At 42.0% G+C, this 17,595-nt stretch overlaps 1 protein-coding gene across 1 annotated transcript in view; it reads left to right on the top strand.

Moving 5' to 3' along the window:
* The first annotated feature begins 8,391 nt into the window (after positions 1-8,391).
* Esr2 (estrogen receptor 2) overlaps positions 8,392-17,595 on the top strand; it is a 44,095-nt gene continuing 34,891 nt past the window's right edge. Inside the window, exons 1-2 of the mRNA XM_021201420.1 lie at positions 8,392-8,804; positions 10,300-10,472. Of these exons, the coding sequence (XP_021057079.1) occupies positions 8,443-8,804; positions 10,300-10,472 (535 nt within the window). The 5' untranslated portion in view covers positions 8,392-8,442. The remainder of the gene's footprint in view (positions 8,805-10,299; positions 10,473-17,595) is intronic.

Below are 17,595 nucleotides of genomic sequence, written 5' to 3'. Positions count from 1 at the left end.
ATCATGGCTTGAAAAAAACGAGTCGACTGGCCATCCTTAGTCGTGTCAGAAATAGAGTTGAACTTCTTTCCTGGATAGTCTGAGAAAGATTAAATCTGATTTCTCTTATATGCTGAAGAGGAATCTAACTGTTGCTTCTATCCGATTACCTGTGGTAACTGTTTCATAGTGGAAAGAGTGAATATTGGTCTGTGGTGTGTGTGTGTGTGTGTGTGTGTGTGTGTGTGTGTGTGTGTGTAAAACCAAACTATGAATCTGAGCGCTATTCAGAAAGCAAGCTTGACAATTTTCCTTTGGATTTAGAAGGCAGGTTTGTGTTTGGCACGTAGTACCCTCAAGGAAAGATTTTTATGTCTTGTTCTATTTCAAGTGTTTTTGTAAGCATCACTTGAAATTTCATTGTTACTGTAATGATCCGGCTCATGGTGGATATTTCCTCTCTCTCCGTGTAAATGTTATTTAAAGAGTGAAAGGAATGGTTAGAAAGAGGATATATAATGACAACAAGAAGTGTGTAATGGGTAGCCTCACTTTCTTACCAGAACAAGGCTGACCGTAGGGGTTCTCAACCAGTGGGTCGCGACCCATTTGGGGACCCCCCTTGACCTCCAAAACCATTTACATTATGATTCATAACAGCAGCAAAATTACAGTTATAAAGTAGCAATGAAAATAATTTTGTGGTTGGATGTTACCATAACACGAGGGTCTGTATTAAATTGCTCCACTTAGGAAGGCTAAGATCCGTATCTCTACAGACATTCTATCTGAAGTAAAAGATGAGGTTTTATCAGTCAGTGTTAAAGCAGAAACTTTAGGATTTCATTTTATGTTCAGTAGTTGTCTAGATGAATCTGAAATTCTTATTTCAAGAGCAGTTTTAAAGACAACACTTTAAGTCTTGCCCAAGATATATAAATGCTTGAAATCAACAAAAAGCATGTATAAGACAATTTTAAGGTGGGTCTGAGGAACCCAAATGGATCTGGTCAGATTTAACGTTTCTCAGAATTTATTTTAATATAAAAATGTGAAATTTAGTACTAAATTCAATATATCAAATATATAAATTAGCATTTAATAGACCTCATGTCCCTTTTAAAGACTAAACACTGTAATTCTTATTAAATATGTATCCAATAGGCAATGACTTAAAATATATTTCATGTTAAAATTTTAGTTGATGTTTTGAGTCATTTTATGGAATGATTAGAAAGTGATTATATAAAATTCAGAGGAATAAACTCCAATCATTTGCAGGAAAGTTGTTTCTATTATATATGCAAAGCCCTTGAAAACTGAACATTTGGCTATTAGACTTCATAATTCAGTGTTTAATACATTGTTATAGAAATTTGGAAAAGTTCTACTTATTGCAATATTGTTTACAGACAGTTGCATTTAAGCTCTTGGAAGAAATACCACTCGAAGATTCATGATAGAGAAGAATTAGATTTTTCTCATTTTGGAAGACACAAATTCAGTTTTAAAGCGTTGCATGTAAGTCCGTTGTCAGTGGTCAGCTTTATGTTTGTTTTAGAGTAGATTTCCTTTGTTCCTATCATGGAACTGAATGAGGGACCTGGTATTTTTCTTCGGAAGAGATCTATGTAAAGTTACTAACTGCTAACCAGCAGCTCACAGAAAGAGCACTGGGTGCCTAAGAGGTCTCTGGAAGGGACCAGGGATGTGGGTCGGTTGGTAGATAGTCTGCACAAAGCCCTGGCCTCTATCCACAGCATCGCCTAAATCAAGCGCGGTGCTGCTTGCCTGTAATCCTAGAACTCAAAATATGACTGCAGGAAGGTCAGGGGTTTAGGAGCAACCTCGGCTGCATAGCAATTCTTATGCCTAGAGTGCATGAGACCGTGTCTTAGGAAAGAAAGGAGCAAGAAGAGAAATGTATTTATACATATTTTTCTTGGCCATGAAATTCTCTCTGGCGTCTGTGGGTGTGAGTTTTTGCTTTTGGTGGGGAACACAGGTGTGGGGTGTGCGGATGAGATGCTTGGCCGAGGGGGTAGGGGCAGCTGGAAGAACAATGGAGGTCGCCTGTCAAAGCTGTTTGCATCCATGGGCCCAAGATATGGTCCTCACAGGAGGTGGCATCTTCTGTGCATATGCGGAGCAGACAGGGTCCTAACGACCCAGCTAGTCAGACTGCGTGAGGTGATGGGTTTCTGTCAAACGAAAGTTTAAAAAAAAAAAAAAAGTAAAATTCAGAAGCAAAGGCCTTCGCAATCAGAAAGCATTTTATTTTAAATTGTTCATCTTGAGAGGTGTGCCCAATGGCATGTCAGGGGGCCGGCTTCAACCTCTTCACAGTATAATGAGTAAAACCTTCCACAGTAAACCTCATGGAAGGTTTTCGCACACGCAGCCTCCACTCTTCCCCAGAGCACTTGGAAAATGTGTGTTCCTTAATACTTTCTCTTTCCTACTGAAGACGACAGAGAAGTTTGAGGGGTTTATATGACTTGTCTAAGACCAGTCATTGTGCACCCCAGGATCCGATTCTGGGCTCTGTGCACGGGGCCAGAATACACATGAATATAGGTAACTGACGTCTGTCCTTCTGCTAGATATGTAGGTCTGTCTACTCATTTCGGAAAGTCGTGTTATTTCCGGGGCCAATCTTTTTATTCTCATAAAGCCACTGTCAATATTTAGGGTGTCTTAAAAAGTTATTTATTTTTTTAGCCTAAGATCCAAAATATATTTTTCCTGGCCAGTACCTCAGCCCACCATGCATAACCCTGTGTGTACAAAAACTTTTCAGAGATTGTGACTTAGGAAGAAAAGATTTTTTATGGGTGATCATGTTACCAGTCATCCATGATGCCTCTGACAGATGGCTATGACACGAATCTGGACAATTCAGAAGATATTCAGCCAGAGGGCAGCCGTAGTTCTAATAACCATCCATCCAGCAGTGGTTCTCGGCAGTACTGAGTGCACTGGGGCTTGGTAGAAAACCTAGAGCAGCTGGCTGTTTCTAGGCCATGTCATTGTGGCAGCTGACTGGTGACTTGAGTGATCTCAGCATTTGCTTTTGTGTGGTGTGTACCTGACAGGGCCATTTGAACTGCCGACCTGGGGGTGTGTTTTGGCTGCCGGTGATGAGGACGATGGGATCAATTCTCTGCTGCTTTTAAACTGTGTGTTCATATCTTTCCATGTAACTGTTCACTATTTTGTTTTGTGTGTGTGTGTGTGTGTGTGTGTGTGCGCGCGCGCATGCGCGCGCACATGTTTGTGGGTATACACTTGCACACACATGTGTATGTGCATGTATGTGTAAGCCAGAGGATAACCTCAGGTGCTGCTCTTCTTCAGGTACAGTCCATCTTTAAAAAAAAATCAAATTTATTAGTATTTAAATATTCTATTTATTTATGTATATGGATGTGTGTATGTACATGCATGTGCATATGCATGCGGAGGCCAGAGGAAGGTGTCAGATCCTCCAGAGCTGGAGTTATAGGCAATGGTAAGCCACTTGATGTGGATGCTGTGGATGCTGGGAAGTGAACTTTGGTCATCTGAAAGGGTAGTGAGTACTCTTAACTGCTGAGCCATCTGTCCAGGCCACTTGAATCTATTATTATTATTGTTATTATTGCTGTTGTTTTGTGTGTGTACATGTTCATGCATGCATGTATGTATGTATGTATGTATGTATGTATTATGCATATATGCATGTATGCATGTATGCATGCATGGTGTCTATTAGAGCATGGATATATGCCTACCGTAACGCTGTATGTGTCCAGAGGTTAGAGGAAACTTTTCTCTCGTTCTCCCATGGATTCTGGTGAATAAACTTGGTCAGCTTATGAAGCAAGTGATTTTACCCACGGAGCCATGTCACCTGCTTTTTGGAGACAAGGCTTCCCATCCATCCGGTATGGACAGTCACGTAGCTTTTTTACATGGACTCTGACTCTTGGATTGCATTGGGTCTTCATGCTTGCAGAGCAAACACTTTACTGCTGAATTATTTCCTCAACCCAGGTACTTCATGCTTCTTAAAAGCCTGATGAAGGAGCTAGACAGATAGCTCAGCTGTTGAAAGCCCTTGCTGCTTTTTCAGAAGACCAGGGTTCGATTCCCAGTGCCTGCATTGTGGCTCATCACCATTTGTGACTCCGGCTCTAGGAGACCTTCTGGTTTCTTTGGGTACCAGATACACACTCCATGCACAGACATCCACAGGCAAAACACTCATACACGGAAACTAACAATAAGTAAATCTTAAGTAAGAGGCCCAACAAGAGGGAACACAGCACAGGTTTCAGATGGTTGTTACTGAGTTACAGATGGAAGCTCAGTGGAAACCACTGAGCTTCCAGATGCTCAATTGCTAACTAAATTCCTTTTGGAAATGAAAAGCTAAGAGGCCTGTGGATTCAGTGAGACCTTCTTTGATCATGATGCTAAAACTTTATCAAACCATTTAATTATATTTTTGTTCACTTGGTATTAACTTGAAGTCCTTTGATCAAATTTGTTTGAAATGCCCTGTTCTCTTGGCCTACAATTTCCTAAGTTTAATTAGTTTTCATATGACGATTCAGACCGTGTTTGTTCCTTATGAAAGGTTACACTAAAAAAGACTTGGTGACATCTTTCTGTTTTTCTTTTTGTTGGATGACTTTTTTTTTCAAGACAGAGTCACGGTGCATAGCTCTAGATGGCCTGGAACTTAATATGCAGAACAAGCTGGCCCCCAACGTGCAGCCATAACTCGTGCCTCTGCCGCTCCAGGCCTGGGAATGCAGGCGTGTGCCACCATACCTGGCTCATTTCAGTAAGACCCCATAAGAACCGGAAGGAGCCGGAGTAGGGCTCCGTGTTCACACAGTGTTTGCCTGGCATGCAGACAACCCTGGGCTTGATGCACAGCACCACATATGCTGGGTATGGTTGTGTACATCTGTAATTGCAGACCTGAGGAGATGGATGAGTTCAAGGTTCTCGTTAGTAATAGAGCAAGTTCAATACCTGCCCGGGTTACATGAAACACTGCCTCAACAAAACAAACAAACCAACAGAAGGCAGGACTGGAGAGGTGACCCAGTGACTACACATGCAACCATGAGGACCAGAGTTTGAACCCCAGCAGTGGTGTAAGAAGCTAGATATCCCTTGCTTGCAGCCTCAACGCCGGCAGGGATGGAGAGAGGAGATTCTGGAGTTTATGACTTACAGCCTAGCAGAGAAAAACTTGAGATCTTAGGTTCAGGAGGAGAAGGATGGACAGGGAGTGGCAGAGAAGGGCACTCAACACCCTCTCTGGCCTGTATGGGTGTATGCAGATGCATATGCCTGCACATACACACAAATACATACATAAATCTTTAAAAAGAAAGGTAGCCTATATACCATTATGACTCATTTTTGGACATAGTTTTTATTTGTTAAATTGGACCTTCTACTTTGGCTTTTTATACTTTCTTTGTAATGTTCAAGAAATTTACATTTTAATACTACCTCCAAATTTTTGTGTATAAATACAATTGCTATGCTTGCCAAGTGCTTAATGTATTTTGCTCTCAGTTGATAGAAGGCGTGCTGTGTAAATTCTGTTGTTAAAGTTCTTTAGATGTGTTTTGATTTAGGAACTGGCAGACATGCTCAGATGATACAGGCAAACAGTGTACTGAAATGTGACCTCAGAGATGAAATACTGAAGAGACAGCACCGTGAGGGCTGGGTTAAGCACACTGGGGCTCAGGAGACTGCTCAGTGACTAAGAGCACTTGATGCTTTTCCTCCTTATTATCCACCGAATTTCTCCTACCGTTGAGTCTTTGGATTATCTTTTCTGTTGGTATAGAAGTCTGGGTCAAACCAGTGCTTACAGTTATAAGATACCTTCAACAGGGGAAATTGAACGCAAAGAAATACTAACTATAAGAAGAGATAAGTATAAACTATGCAGAGATTCTTTTAGCCCCTTAGGGATGAGGGAAAAATACCCAAGGAAGGACAACTCTGATGGAGTTTAGAACTTGCTAGGCAAGGTGAAGTTTGGCCATCGACTTGCAGCGATATTCAGCTTGTTTAGAGGATCTAGGGTTGGGTTGCCGATAAAGCAATAGGTCCGCTCTAAAATGCAGTTCAGTGGCTGGCTGCCAGAAACCAGGACATGCACACAAAGTGGGAACCTGGATTCTCTCAAGGGTAGAAGGTCTTCGCTCAGAGCATGCAGGATGCCAGGGGGAAGAGTCTTGTACAATGAATGACTGCAGAATTCATCCTTTGGGCCACAGTCAGGAGAGGTGCCTATGAGAAGGTCATTGCCAGGCAGAGTGCAGTGATGCTGAGAGATTTCATTCTGGACCTTTGCTTGGGGCAAGCTCCACCCTGGATTCTCACCTTCATACTACCGGTCTCTACCAGGGCCAGAAGTTGGAGCAAGCCTCTTTGTCTCATGGCATCTCTCTAGCGCCCTCTACTGAGCTTAGTATTGAGCTCAGTTTGTTTTTACAGGACATCTTTTATTGATTGATTGACTGATTGAGTGACTGACTGATTGTATAAATCCTATATTGACGGTTGCTTTTAAAGATTAGAGGCAATAGACTGACAAAATCACCGTGGTCAGATGGATGATTTATATGATAAATTTCTCATTTTTTGTTATTGTAGATTTATTTGAATATGTTAAAACTATAATAGTCTCATTCACTGATGTACCCCTTTTGGGCTTAATTCTCAGTAACAGCTTACAGTTGACCTTAAGTAGTTCTTTGGAAAAAACGTTTATGCATTCCTTGTGTTTTTAAATTCAAAAGTAATTTTGTGATAAGTTATCGTGGTTTAAAGTTCTCATAGTTGAGGCCTGGAGAGATGGCTCAGCAGTTAAGAGCACTGGCTTCTACTTTGCACGGCCTGCATTTGATTCCATTCCAAGCATCCACATGGTGGTCCACAGCCATCTGCAGCTGCAGTTCATGTATGCCTCTGTAGGGTCCAGGCCTACATGAGGCATACAGGCATACCTATAAAATAAAATAACAACATCTTAAAAAATGCTTGTAGTTGACATCAGCAGCAACGGAGTAATGAAGAAGCGAATGGTGTGTTTGTGGCTTTGTTGATAGAGTATTTAGCAAGTGTAGGATCCCGTATTGTTCAAGCTCAGCACGGTGGTGAATTCATATAATCCCAGCACTTGAGAGGGAGATAGAGGATCAGAAATTCAAGGTCATCTTTGGCTCCATAAGTATTTTGAGGACAGCATGAATGCTTATGAACCTGTCTCAAAAGACGGTCAATAAAATATAGAATCGGAGCTGAACATCGTGTGTTTCCACCTGTAGGTCGTGCTTTCATACACATCTTCCAGGGCATACTTATAGTTTTCTACTAATATGTGTGTGACCTCATTAAGGTAGCACGGACACTAGAATTAAAGAAAGCCCTATGCATGTGTGAGAGAGACAGGGAGACAGAGAGAGCGGGCACATAGGTGCTGTGGTATGTGTGTGCCTCCATAGGACAACTTTCAGGGATTTCCCTTTTCCACAGTTGGTTTTGGAATGAATTCATGTCATCGGGTTTGAGCAGCAAACACTTTTATCCACTGAGCCCATTTGCTGTCTGTTCTTCCTTTTCCTCCTCCTCCTCCTCCTCCTCCTCCTCCTTCTTCTTCTTCTTTTAGATCTGTCTCAAATATCTCCTATATCCCATGCTGTTCTTGAACTCCCGACAAGGATACCTTGAACTTGTGATCCTTCTGCCTTTATCTCCTGAATGCTGGGTTTACAAAGACCTTACACTATCCCCTGCAGTGCTAGGGGTCAAAGTCAAGGCTTCCTATGTGTGAGGCAAGAACTCAACCAACTATGCTAATTGCCAGCCTGCCTCCCTCCTCCTCCCATCTCTCTCTCTCTCTCTCTCTCTCTCTCTCTCTCTCTCTCTCTCCTTCCTTCCTTCCTTCCTTCCTTCCTTTCCCACTGTCTCCTTTCTCTCTCTCCCTCCCTCTTTCTTTCTTCTTTCTTTTCTTTTCCTTTCTTTCTTTCTTTCTTTCTTTCTTTCTTTCTTTCTTTCTTTCTTTCTTTCTTTCTTCCTTCCTTCCTTCCTTCCTTCCTTCCTTCCTTCCTTTCTTTCTTTCTTTCTTTCTTTCTTTCTTTCTTTCTTTCTTTCATTCATTCTTTCTTTCTTTTTCTGAGACTGCATCTCACTCTATAGCCCAAGCAGGCCTGGAACTAAAAATCCCCCTGCCTCAGCCACCTTGAGTACTAGGACTATATGTAAGCACCATTGCCTCTAGCTAAAACGAATACTCCTTAGTTACTCCGGCAGCTTGAACTAACTGGACATTGTCTGCTTTCCCCTGCAGGCGTCCCCCCTGTCCGTGAGTCTCTGAGGGCATCATTGTGCATCTGTGCCTCTTCTCACAAGGATTTTTCCCAGCTGCGGCCTACGCAAGACATGGAGATCAAAAACTCACCATCAAGCCTTACTTCCCCCGCTTCCTATAACTGTAGCCAGTCCATCCTACCCCTGGAGCACGGTCCTATCTATATCCCTTCCTCCTATGTAGAGAGCCGCCATGAATACTCAGCTATGACATTCTATAGTCCTGCTGTGATGAACTACAGTGTTCCCAGCAGCACTGGTAACCTGGAAGGTGGGCCTGTTCGCCAGACTGCAAGCCCAAATGTGCTATGGCCAACTTCTGGACACCTCTCTCCTTTAGCCACCCATTGCCAATCATCGCTTCTCTATGCGGAACCTCAAAAGAGTCCTTGGTGTGAAGCAAGATCACTAGAACACACCTTACCGGTAAACAGGTAAAGTCCTGTAAACCATGGGTGGTGGCATGATCCTTTCTTTACAGGTTAGCATGAAGGTCTTTACTTTGTCGCCTACATTCTTAGGATACTGGAGACATGTTGCTCTGTCCTGCTCTGATATTCTAGTTATTAAAAAGTTGTGCTTATGGATGGATGCTATGGAGAGAGTTCACCATAATGAATAATAGTCTCTTTATACAGCAAACATCAAACTTGTATCAGTTTGGTTTAGGTGAAGGTGTTGGGTTTTAAGTGGTTTGTTTTGTTTTGTTTGGTGGCTTGGTTTGCTTTTAACAGTCAGATTAGAGTCTTAGTGTAAAATGGCAGGTTACTTACTGTTGATGACAAATTGTCTCCAGGATGAAAGTAGCCATGGTAACACTACAGTTTCCATGAAGTAGCCATGCAAAGCCAGGAAAGCTAGTGGGCACAGGCTTTAGTGATGAGCAGAGGTGGTGCTTTGTAAGGAGCAATGAGAAACCAACTGTAGGATTCTGTTGAAAAGGTCTGAAGGTAAAACAAGTTGAACTCCGAGTGCATGGCACCGTGATGGATTGCTTCAGTCTAATTTGTAAGGTTTTTCAACTCTACCGATGGCTGTGGAGGGAGAGGAGAGCATAGGAATGAGACTGGAAGAAACGGACGGCTGGAAGAAAGAAGCATGTTAGGGTACACTGACTCTTAAATGGACAGCTAGGGTTACATAGAAAGAACCTGCTTTAAAAGACAAAGCAAAACAAAAAAGCAATTTTTGTGACAATATTTATATCATAATAATTTACAAAAATAATAACAATATTACAACAATATTTCAAATATTGTACTAAATCTTAGAGGAGACAGGAGCTGGAGGACCCATCTCAGTGCTAGAGGCATGTTTAACATCCTTGAGGCTCTGGGTTTAACCTGCTGCACCCCCAAACCCAGAACCTCTGAGCAAACCAAGCCAAACCAAAACAACCTTTTAGAAAATACACAATAATTTATTTTTTCTCCTTAATCTTTTTATTTATTGGTAAGATAAAGAAACAGATATAAAAACTGTGGGTTGTGGCTTAAGACAAGCGCTTTTAACATACCTCTCTTTAAAGGGTGACGTTTGTCTTCATCATTTCTAACCTAGCAATAGCTCTACTGTCTCCCTCCCCAAAAGAAACATGTCCTGGCAAAATCAGCCCCTGGGTGGAGTGTGCAGCCGCCCCTGCTGCTCCTCTGCTGGGCAGTTCCTCCTTAGAGCTACCAATCCCAGCCCAGCCCTGAGCTGCCTGCTTCGTAGCCTTCTGGGGACTTGGACTCTAGGCACTTACATGTCAGTCACCCCTGCACTGGAGCTCCCTGTGATCTGATATCAGGTTTCCTGGAACATATTTATCCCTAGCCCTGGAAGGCAAAGAGATTAAATTTGACCAAGTTCATGCTAATTTTTTTCTGCCAAGCCCTTCCCCTTTCTTGTGTGTCCTTTGACAATGGCTGTATTCTCTGTTCCCTCCAGAGAGACACTGAAGAGGAAGCTTAGTGGGAGCGGTTGTGCCAGCCCTGTTACTAGTCCAAACGCAAAGAGGGATGCTCACTTCTGCGCCGTCTGCAGCGATTACGCATCTGGGTATCATTACGGTGTCTGGTCCTGTGAAGGATGTAAGGCCTTTTTTAAAAGAAGCATTCAAGGTACAAGACTGTGATAAAACATTCCTTTAGTATTCACACTTTGCCTTGCAAGCAGCTTTGCAGAGATGACCTGTTATAAATGTCACCCTTGGGCTGGCTTACACGCCATGAACGTGAGCAGCTTAGATGAGTGTGTGTTTGGGAGTGGGTTGAGTGGGTGTGTATGGGTGTTTGGATTGCTTGTTTCTACCCCCAGAACCCCAAGATTATAAGGGTCAGAAAAGATATCTGTTTACAACCTTGTAAAGATAGTGCTAGGGAAAAAAAAATCTGTGCTCATCAAAGAGTGTCTGTCTGTCTGTCTCTGTTCATTTTTTCCTAGGTCTAATATAGGATATGCTTATGTCATGACGGTGGGCTGGCATTTAACTTTAATGTTTGTTTGTTTATGAGACAAGGTCCCATGTAGCCCAAGGTCCCATGTAGCCCAGGCTGACCTTGAACCCATTATTTAGCCATCAAAGATCCTGAAGATAGGATCCTCCACCTCCACAGTGATCATAGGCATCCACCGCTAAGCCCAGTTTGTTCGGCGCTGGATGTGGAACCCAGGGCTGCTTCCTGCATGGGAGGCAAGCTCTCTACCAACTGCACTATGCCCCTAAGTCACACTGTACTTCCTGACATTTACCATTCTTCATTTTCATGATTTTTAACTTTCCTTGCCAATTTGGTCAGTAAAGCTGCCTGCCTGCATCTTAGTGCAGTGGGGCTGTGTGGTGCCAGTTGCCTGCATCTTAGTGCAGTGGGGCTGTGTGGTGCCAGGATTCCCATCAGGACCAGTCTTGCTGACATCTCTACAGAGTGAGGTGCCATCAGACTAAACCCTGTAGTTTCTCTCCTGGGCTGTGGGGCACAGAGAAGGGATCAAGGACAGGGGTTCCTTACCACTTCTGGTCTAGCTTAGGGCATGGTTTATTTTTATTTTTTATTTTTTTAGATTTATTTATTTATTATATGTAAGTATACTGTAGTTGTCTTCAGACACTCCAGAAGAGGGCATCAGATCTCATTAAGGATGGTTGTGAGCCACCATGTGGTTGCTGGGATTTGAACTCCGGACCTTCGGAAGAGCAGTCGGGTGCTCTTACCCACTGAGCCATCTCACCAGCCCAAGGGCATGGTTTATTTTTAAAAGCTTATTTTTTTTAAAATTCTGTTTCCTTTTGAAATTCTTTCAACAAGTATTAGTGGAACTGTGTATTAGGTTGTGTGACACAGGAAAACAATGCAATGTATTCTATTTTGTTCATTGCTGGTGCAAAACCAGTTCCTTGAATGCTAATCTGTAAACAGCATTGGGCTCATACTATACATAGAGATATATTCTGTATATGTGTGTGTGAACCTATGTGCATGCACACATGTGAGTGCATATATACACATGTGTGACTGTGTGTACATGCCCCTTTGGAAGCTAGAGGTCATCATTTGGTATCTTTCTCAATTTCTCTTCACCTTATTTTTAGAGTCAGAGTCTCTTATTGAACCAGTTGCCACCCAGACAGCTCTGAGGGTCCCCCTTGCCCCCACTGCTGGTGTTACAGAGGTGATCCTAGCTCTTACATTGGTGCCAGGGATCAAGCTTGGGCCTTTCATGCTGTGTGACTAAGCCACTTGAAGCTTGTCCTTATACTTTACTGACCGAGCCATCTCTCTAGCCTTGGTGTTCTTTCTCACATTATGGGATTGGCAGGCATTTCCTGTTGTTGAAGGTCTAAAAGCCTTTCTCACAGTCCTTAACATTCAGCCTTATAGATTAATTGCTTTGTCTTTAGTGTTGAAGATACTATCAGTTATTTTTATTGTTTCAAATAATGCTATGATTTATATTTGTTTATAAAACATTGGGAAAACGTTTTCCTCTGAATGTAGTCTCCAAATAGTAAGGTCCGAATGTCTTGTTAATGTTTAAAGTTTCCACCCATCGTCTCCACTCCTTTCCCGTTTTTTGGTGGGCATCTCATGTAACCCAAGCCGGCCTTGACCTCCTGAGCCTCCTGTTTCCATCTCCCACATGCCTAGATTACATATGTAAGCACCATAATTGCTTTAATGTTTAAAATTCTTGGTAGGTTTCTTTCAATTATTTTTCAGAAAGGCACAGAAATTATTTTTTCTATTAGTGAACCGTGAATGAGTTTTGCTGTTGTTTGTTTTGTTTTGAGGCAGGGTCTCCTGGAGCCCAGGCTGACTTTGAACTCGTGACCTTGAACTTCTGATCCTCCAGTGACCACTTCTCTAGTGCTGTGCTTACAGGAGTGTGCTATCATGGCCAGATTTGTGTGGATGGAACCCAGGGCTTTGCATGCTAGGCAGGGACTCTAACAAATGAGCCACACTCCCAGTCCCCTGAGGGTTTTGTTTTGTTTTTTACCAAAGTGTTGATAGCATTGAGACTATCTTTTTATTTTTATTTTTTGTACATTGCATAGCTGTTTAACTTGACCTTGAACTATGTATCTTTAAACTCTTTCAGCTTCTATCTCTCAAGTTGACATGTAGAAATATCTAATCATTACATGGTTAAATCCTATCAACTTTGGAAATATAATTTTTAAACTTAGGTCTTTTGACATTGGGAAACTATATCAACTTGTACTTAATTTGTGATGGTTGACTTTTACATGGCATTATTTAATTGAAAGAGAAACATTTTGGTATACTGAATAGCATAAGAATCAATATGTTTACCCCTAAAATACATTTTTTTCACATATTTTATTGATTAAATCCTTTCTTTTTTTTCTCACTGACTTAAAATATGGGAGCTGGGCTGCAGATAGACTCAGCTACAAAGAGAGTTCCAGGCTAGCCTGAGCTTTAGCACACAGCCTCGTTTCCAGGAGGAAAACAGTATAGGACTTTAGTTTGAAGTATAACTTATATATAGTAAGATTTCCCAATTTAAGTCATCTATGCTTCTAAGGTTTTAAAAACATGTCATATAACCAGCAACATAATAAAGATGTAAATTTTATGAACGTAAAGTTCCATCCTGTGTGTGTCCCATTACTTCCCCAGGCTGGGGATAGCTCAATTGGTAGAGTTTATCTAGTATGCAGGAAGCCCTGGCTCACTGTTTGCTCTTTGGGTGTTGGCTCAGTCTCTGGGAGCTTACAGCGGTCCAGGTTAGTTGACACTGTTGATCTTCCTATGGGGTCGCACCCCTTCGGTTCTTTTGCTCATATTGAACCTTCTGGTCTTTTTAAAGGTAAAAATATCTTTGTACATATTTTTTATTGTTTTTGAGATTATAATTACATCATTTCCACTTTCCTTTCCTCCCATCAACCCCTCCCATGTGCCTCCTTGATCTCATTCAAATTCATAACTGTTTCCTTTAATCATTGTTACATTTATAGATAAGAGCACTGGCTGCTCTTTCAGAGGTCCTGGGTTCAATCCCTAGCAGTCACACAGCAGCTCACAACTGTCTGTAACTTCATTTCCAGGGTGTCTGATACCCTCTTCTAGCCTCTGTAGGCACTGGAACACATGCAATGCATACACATACTTGTAGATATTCACGGAAACACATAAATCTTTCTATCTATCTATCTATCTATCTATCTATCTATCTATCTATCTATCTATCTATCTACCTACCTACCTACCTATCCATCCACCCACCCACCCACCTATCCATCCATCCATCCATCCATCCATCCATCCATCCATCCACCCACCCACCCACCCACCCATCTATCTATCTATCTACCTACCTATCCACCCACCCACCTATCTATCATCTATCTATCTATCTATCTATCTATCTATCTATCTATCTATCTACCTATCTATCTATCTATCTATCTAATACACATACACACACACATATATTTATTTTTTGAGATAGCTCTGCAGCTTTGAACTCACAGTCATCCACCTCTGGGGTGCTGGGATTAAAGGTGAGCACCACCATGCCTGACTTATAAATAAAAATTTAAGACTATCATGCAGATTATAGAGAAATTTGAAATCACAGATGCATTCTTTGTGGCTTGGAAGAAAGCAGACATCACTGTGAACTAGATGATGAATTGCAGATGTCTACAGACGTTCAGGGCAGTGTGCAGTCAACGGACAGTAAGAAAAGGACCCTGCCCTACCACAACAAGGCACTAATGTTATCTGCAACTCAAACGAGTGAGGAAGACCTTGAGCTACAGTAATCAAGTGAATAATTAGCTATATATATTTTAAGGAAGCCAATGGAACTGAGCAGTGGTGGCGCACGCCTTTAATTCCAGCACTCAGGAGGCAGAGGCAGGGGGATCTTTGTGAGTCCTGTGCCAGGCTGGTCTACAGAGCAAGTTTCAGGACACCCAAGACGAGAGAGAGAGAGAGAGAGAGAGAGAGAGAGAGAGAGAGAGAGAGAGAGAGAGAGAGAGAGAGAGAGAGAGAGAGAGAGAGGAAAAGCCAATGAAAACATAGAGTCTTCCTGCTGTCTGTCCTGACTGGGATGGAAGTCCTTCTACCTCAGCATCCCAGGTGCTTGGATTATAGCAGTGCTCTATCACATGTGGTACCAAAAGATTTGTTCTTAATGAATTTTATTTATGTATGATATAAAGAACATTTTACCCAGGACTGTTGGCAGAAGTGTTGCCAACATCACTCAGAATGCTTTAACACATGTTTCCTATGTCTCTACCATACCACCATCAAATCTGGGAAGCCAGCGCCATGTGTTACCACCCTGAAGACTCAGACTTGGAGTCTGTAGCACAAGGGTCAAGATCAGGAACTGACCATGTGTTTAGGTGTTCTATCTTTATTTAGTCTCTGTCCTCCAGAGCTCGAGCTATTTCCATCATCACAATACTTTGGAAGACTGAAACTGCCATCTTGCATAGCTAATGCCCCTCCCTTGGCTTTGTCTGATCTTCCACTGTTAAGACTCTGCTGGCATTATTAGCAAAGACAGCCTAGTCATGAGGGTGTGCTCTCGTTCGACCCTTCCATGGATGTGTGAGTTCAATTTGCTCTGTTACTAGTGGCTTCATTTTGATTCCTTGATTAAGCCACTGGTGGCTGGGCATCCGTTCTGCAAGGTTACTCTTTCCCCTTCTGAAAAGAACCTTTTTTGGGAAATCTTTTGAGGCTAAGCAAATATCATAGTCTTCGTTAAGTCAACGAATTACTTTGTATCAGTAGGACTTTCTGCATTGGGTTTCTGTCATTCTTTTTGGAGGCTCACACTATCTCAGATCTGGCCAGAAGGGGTCCTTAAGCAGACTCCTCTGCCTTTTCTATATGTTCCTGTAGTTCTTTGGGCATTGCTTTTCTCCTTCCTGGCACAAAATGTTTCAGGTGCCTTCTGCATGTTACCTGCCCTAGTTCTGAAATAAGCTGTTTTTCCGTGGAACCCTCCTTCCCTTACTGGAAAATGATAATAATAAAAGATGTAAGCATTCTTTTCTCACTGCTCATGCGAAGTTCCTGAACCAGGTCCTCTTAGGGGACAGAGATTTTATATATATATATATATATATATATATATATATATATATATATATATATATATCCATGGATATATACATTCATAGACGTACATTCATCTACGTTCCCATTTCTCTCTGTGTATATATGTATATATAAGGCCATATTAAAGATGCTGCGTGTGTTTATTTTTGATGGGTGTATGTGCACACGCGTGGAAGTCAGAGGTCAACATTGGATGCTGTCTTCTGTTGCTGTCCACCTTAATTCTTGAATCAGTTTCTTCTGTGAACCTGGGCCCCCTGCCTTGTGAGACTGGCCAGCCAGTGTTTAGGTAGCTACCTACTTCAGCCCCGCCCTCCCCCACTATACTTTTTACAACTATGTGCTACATGTATGTTACAGCGTTGGAGTTAGTATTTAAATTATGCTTTTGCTGTATTCTAACAAATATGTAGAATTCTGTGGCTAAAATGAAGAGCTAAGCTGCTCCTAGCTTTTGCCTTTCTTGCTATGGTTTGACCTTGCTATGGGGGTCACAGGTACATGCTGCTGTCACAGGTAGCTTTTACTTGGGAATCACATGGGTCCTCATGCTTGTGCAGAAACTATTTTACTCACCGAGCCGAGCCATCACCCAGTCCCCAAGAAACTTTTGGGTTTTTGCCCCATTCTCCAAGAAGCTATCTTTTTAAACAGTTTTTTTTCAATATTTTTTATTGTATGTCCATGAGTGTTTTGTTTGCATGTATGTCTTTACAGAGACTAGAAGTGGGCATGGGATCCCCTGCAACCAGAGTTACAGAAGGTTGTGGGCCTCAATGTAAGTGCTGGGAATTGAACCTGGACCCTTTGAAAGAACAGTCAGTGCTTTTAACTGTTGAGCTATTTCTCCAGCTGAAAGAAGTTATCTTTTGCAATAAAAAATTAACTATAGGCTGGGTTGTAGCAGCACATGCCTTTAATCCCAGAACTTGGGAGGCAGAGGCAGGTGCACGTCTGTGAGTTTAAGAGGCCAGCCTGGTCTACAGAGCTAGTTCTAGGACAGCCAAGGCTACACAGAGAAACCCTGTCTTGAAAACCAACCAACCAACCAACCACTATAGCTTGAATGTAATAATAATAATAATAATAATAATAATAATAATAATAATAATAAGTCTAAGAAAAGCTTGAAAAACATTGTATTTCACATACTTTTTAAAGCTAAAAAATATGTATGTATGTATGTTACAGAGTTGGAGTTAGATTTTGAATGATCTTTTCAGTGTGTGATAACATATATGTAGATGTCTGTGACTAATATAGAGGAGGGGAAGGAAATCCTTGCATAGCCAGAGTGCAGGCAGCGATGAACCTGCCTCCCGGCCCGCTGTGACCACCAGGCTATGCAATCACAACTCCTTTCTTCCCTCCAGAGTAGAGATGCCCCTTCCTTGCTGTGGCTTGACCACAACTACACGTATCTCTGCACGCCATCTTTGTACTTTCTCTGTTAAAGGAATTTCATTTCTCTCTCTTCTCCTCTTCTCTCTTTCTCTCTCTCTCTCTCTCTCTCTCTCTCTCTCTCTCTCTCTCTCTCTCTCTGTGTTTCTCTGTCTCTGCCTCTCTGTGTCTCTTCCCTTCCCTTCCCTTCCCTTCTTTTCTTTTCTTTTCTTTTCTTTTCTTTTCTTTTCTT

Source organism: Mus pahari, chromosome 7 (genome assembly GCF_900095145.1).
Source record: "Mus pahari chromosome 7, PAHARI_EIJ_v1.1, whole genome shotgun sequence".
NCBI classification, from domain to species: domain Eukaryota; kingdom Metazoa; phylum Chordata; class Mammalia; order Rodentia; family Muridae; genus Mus; species Mus pahari.
Note: the sequence above shows the minus strand (reverse complement) of the source record. Positions and strands in the feature narration are given on the sequence as shown.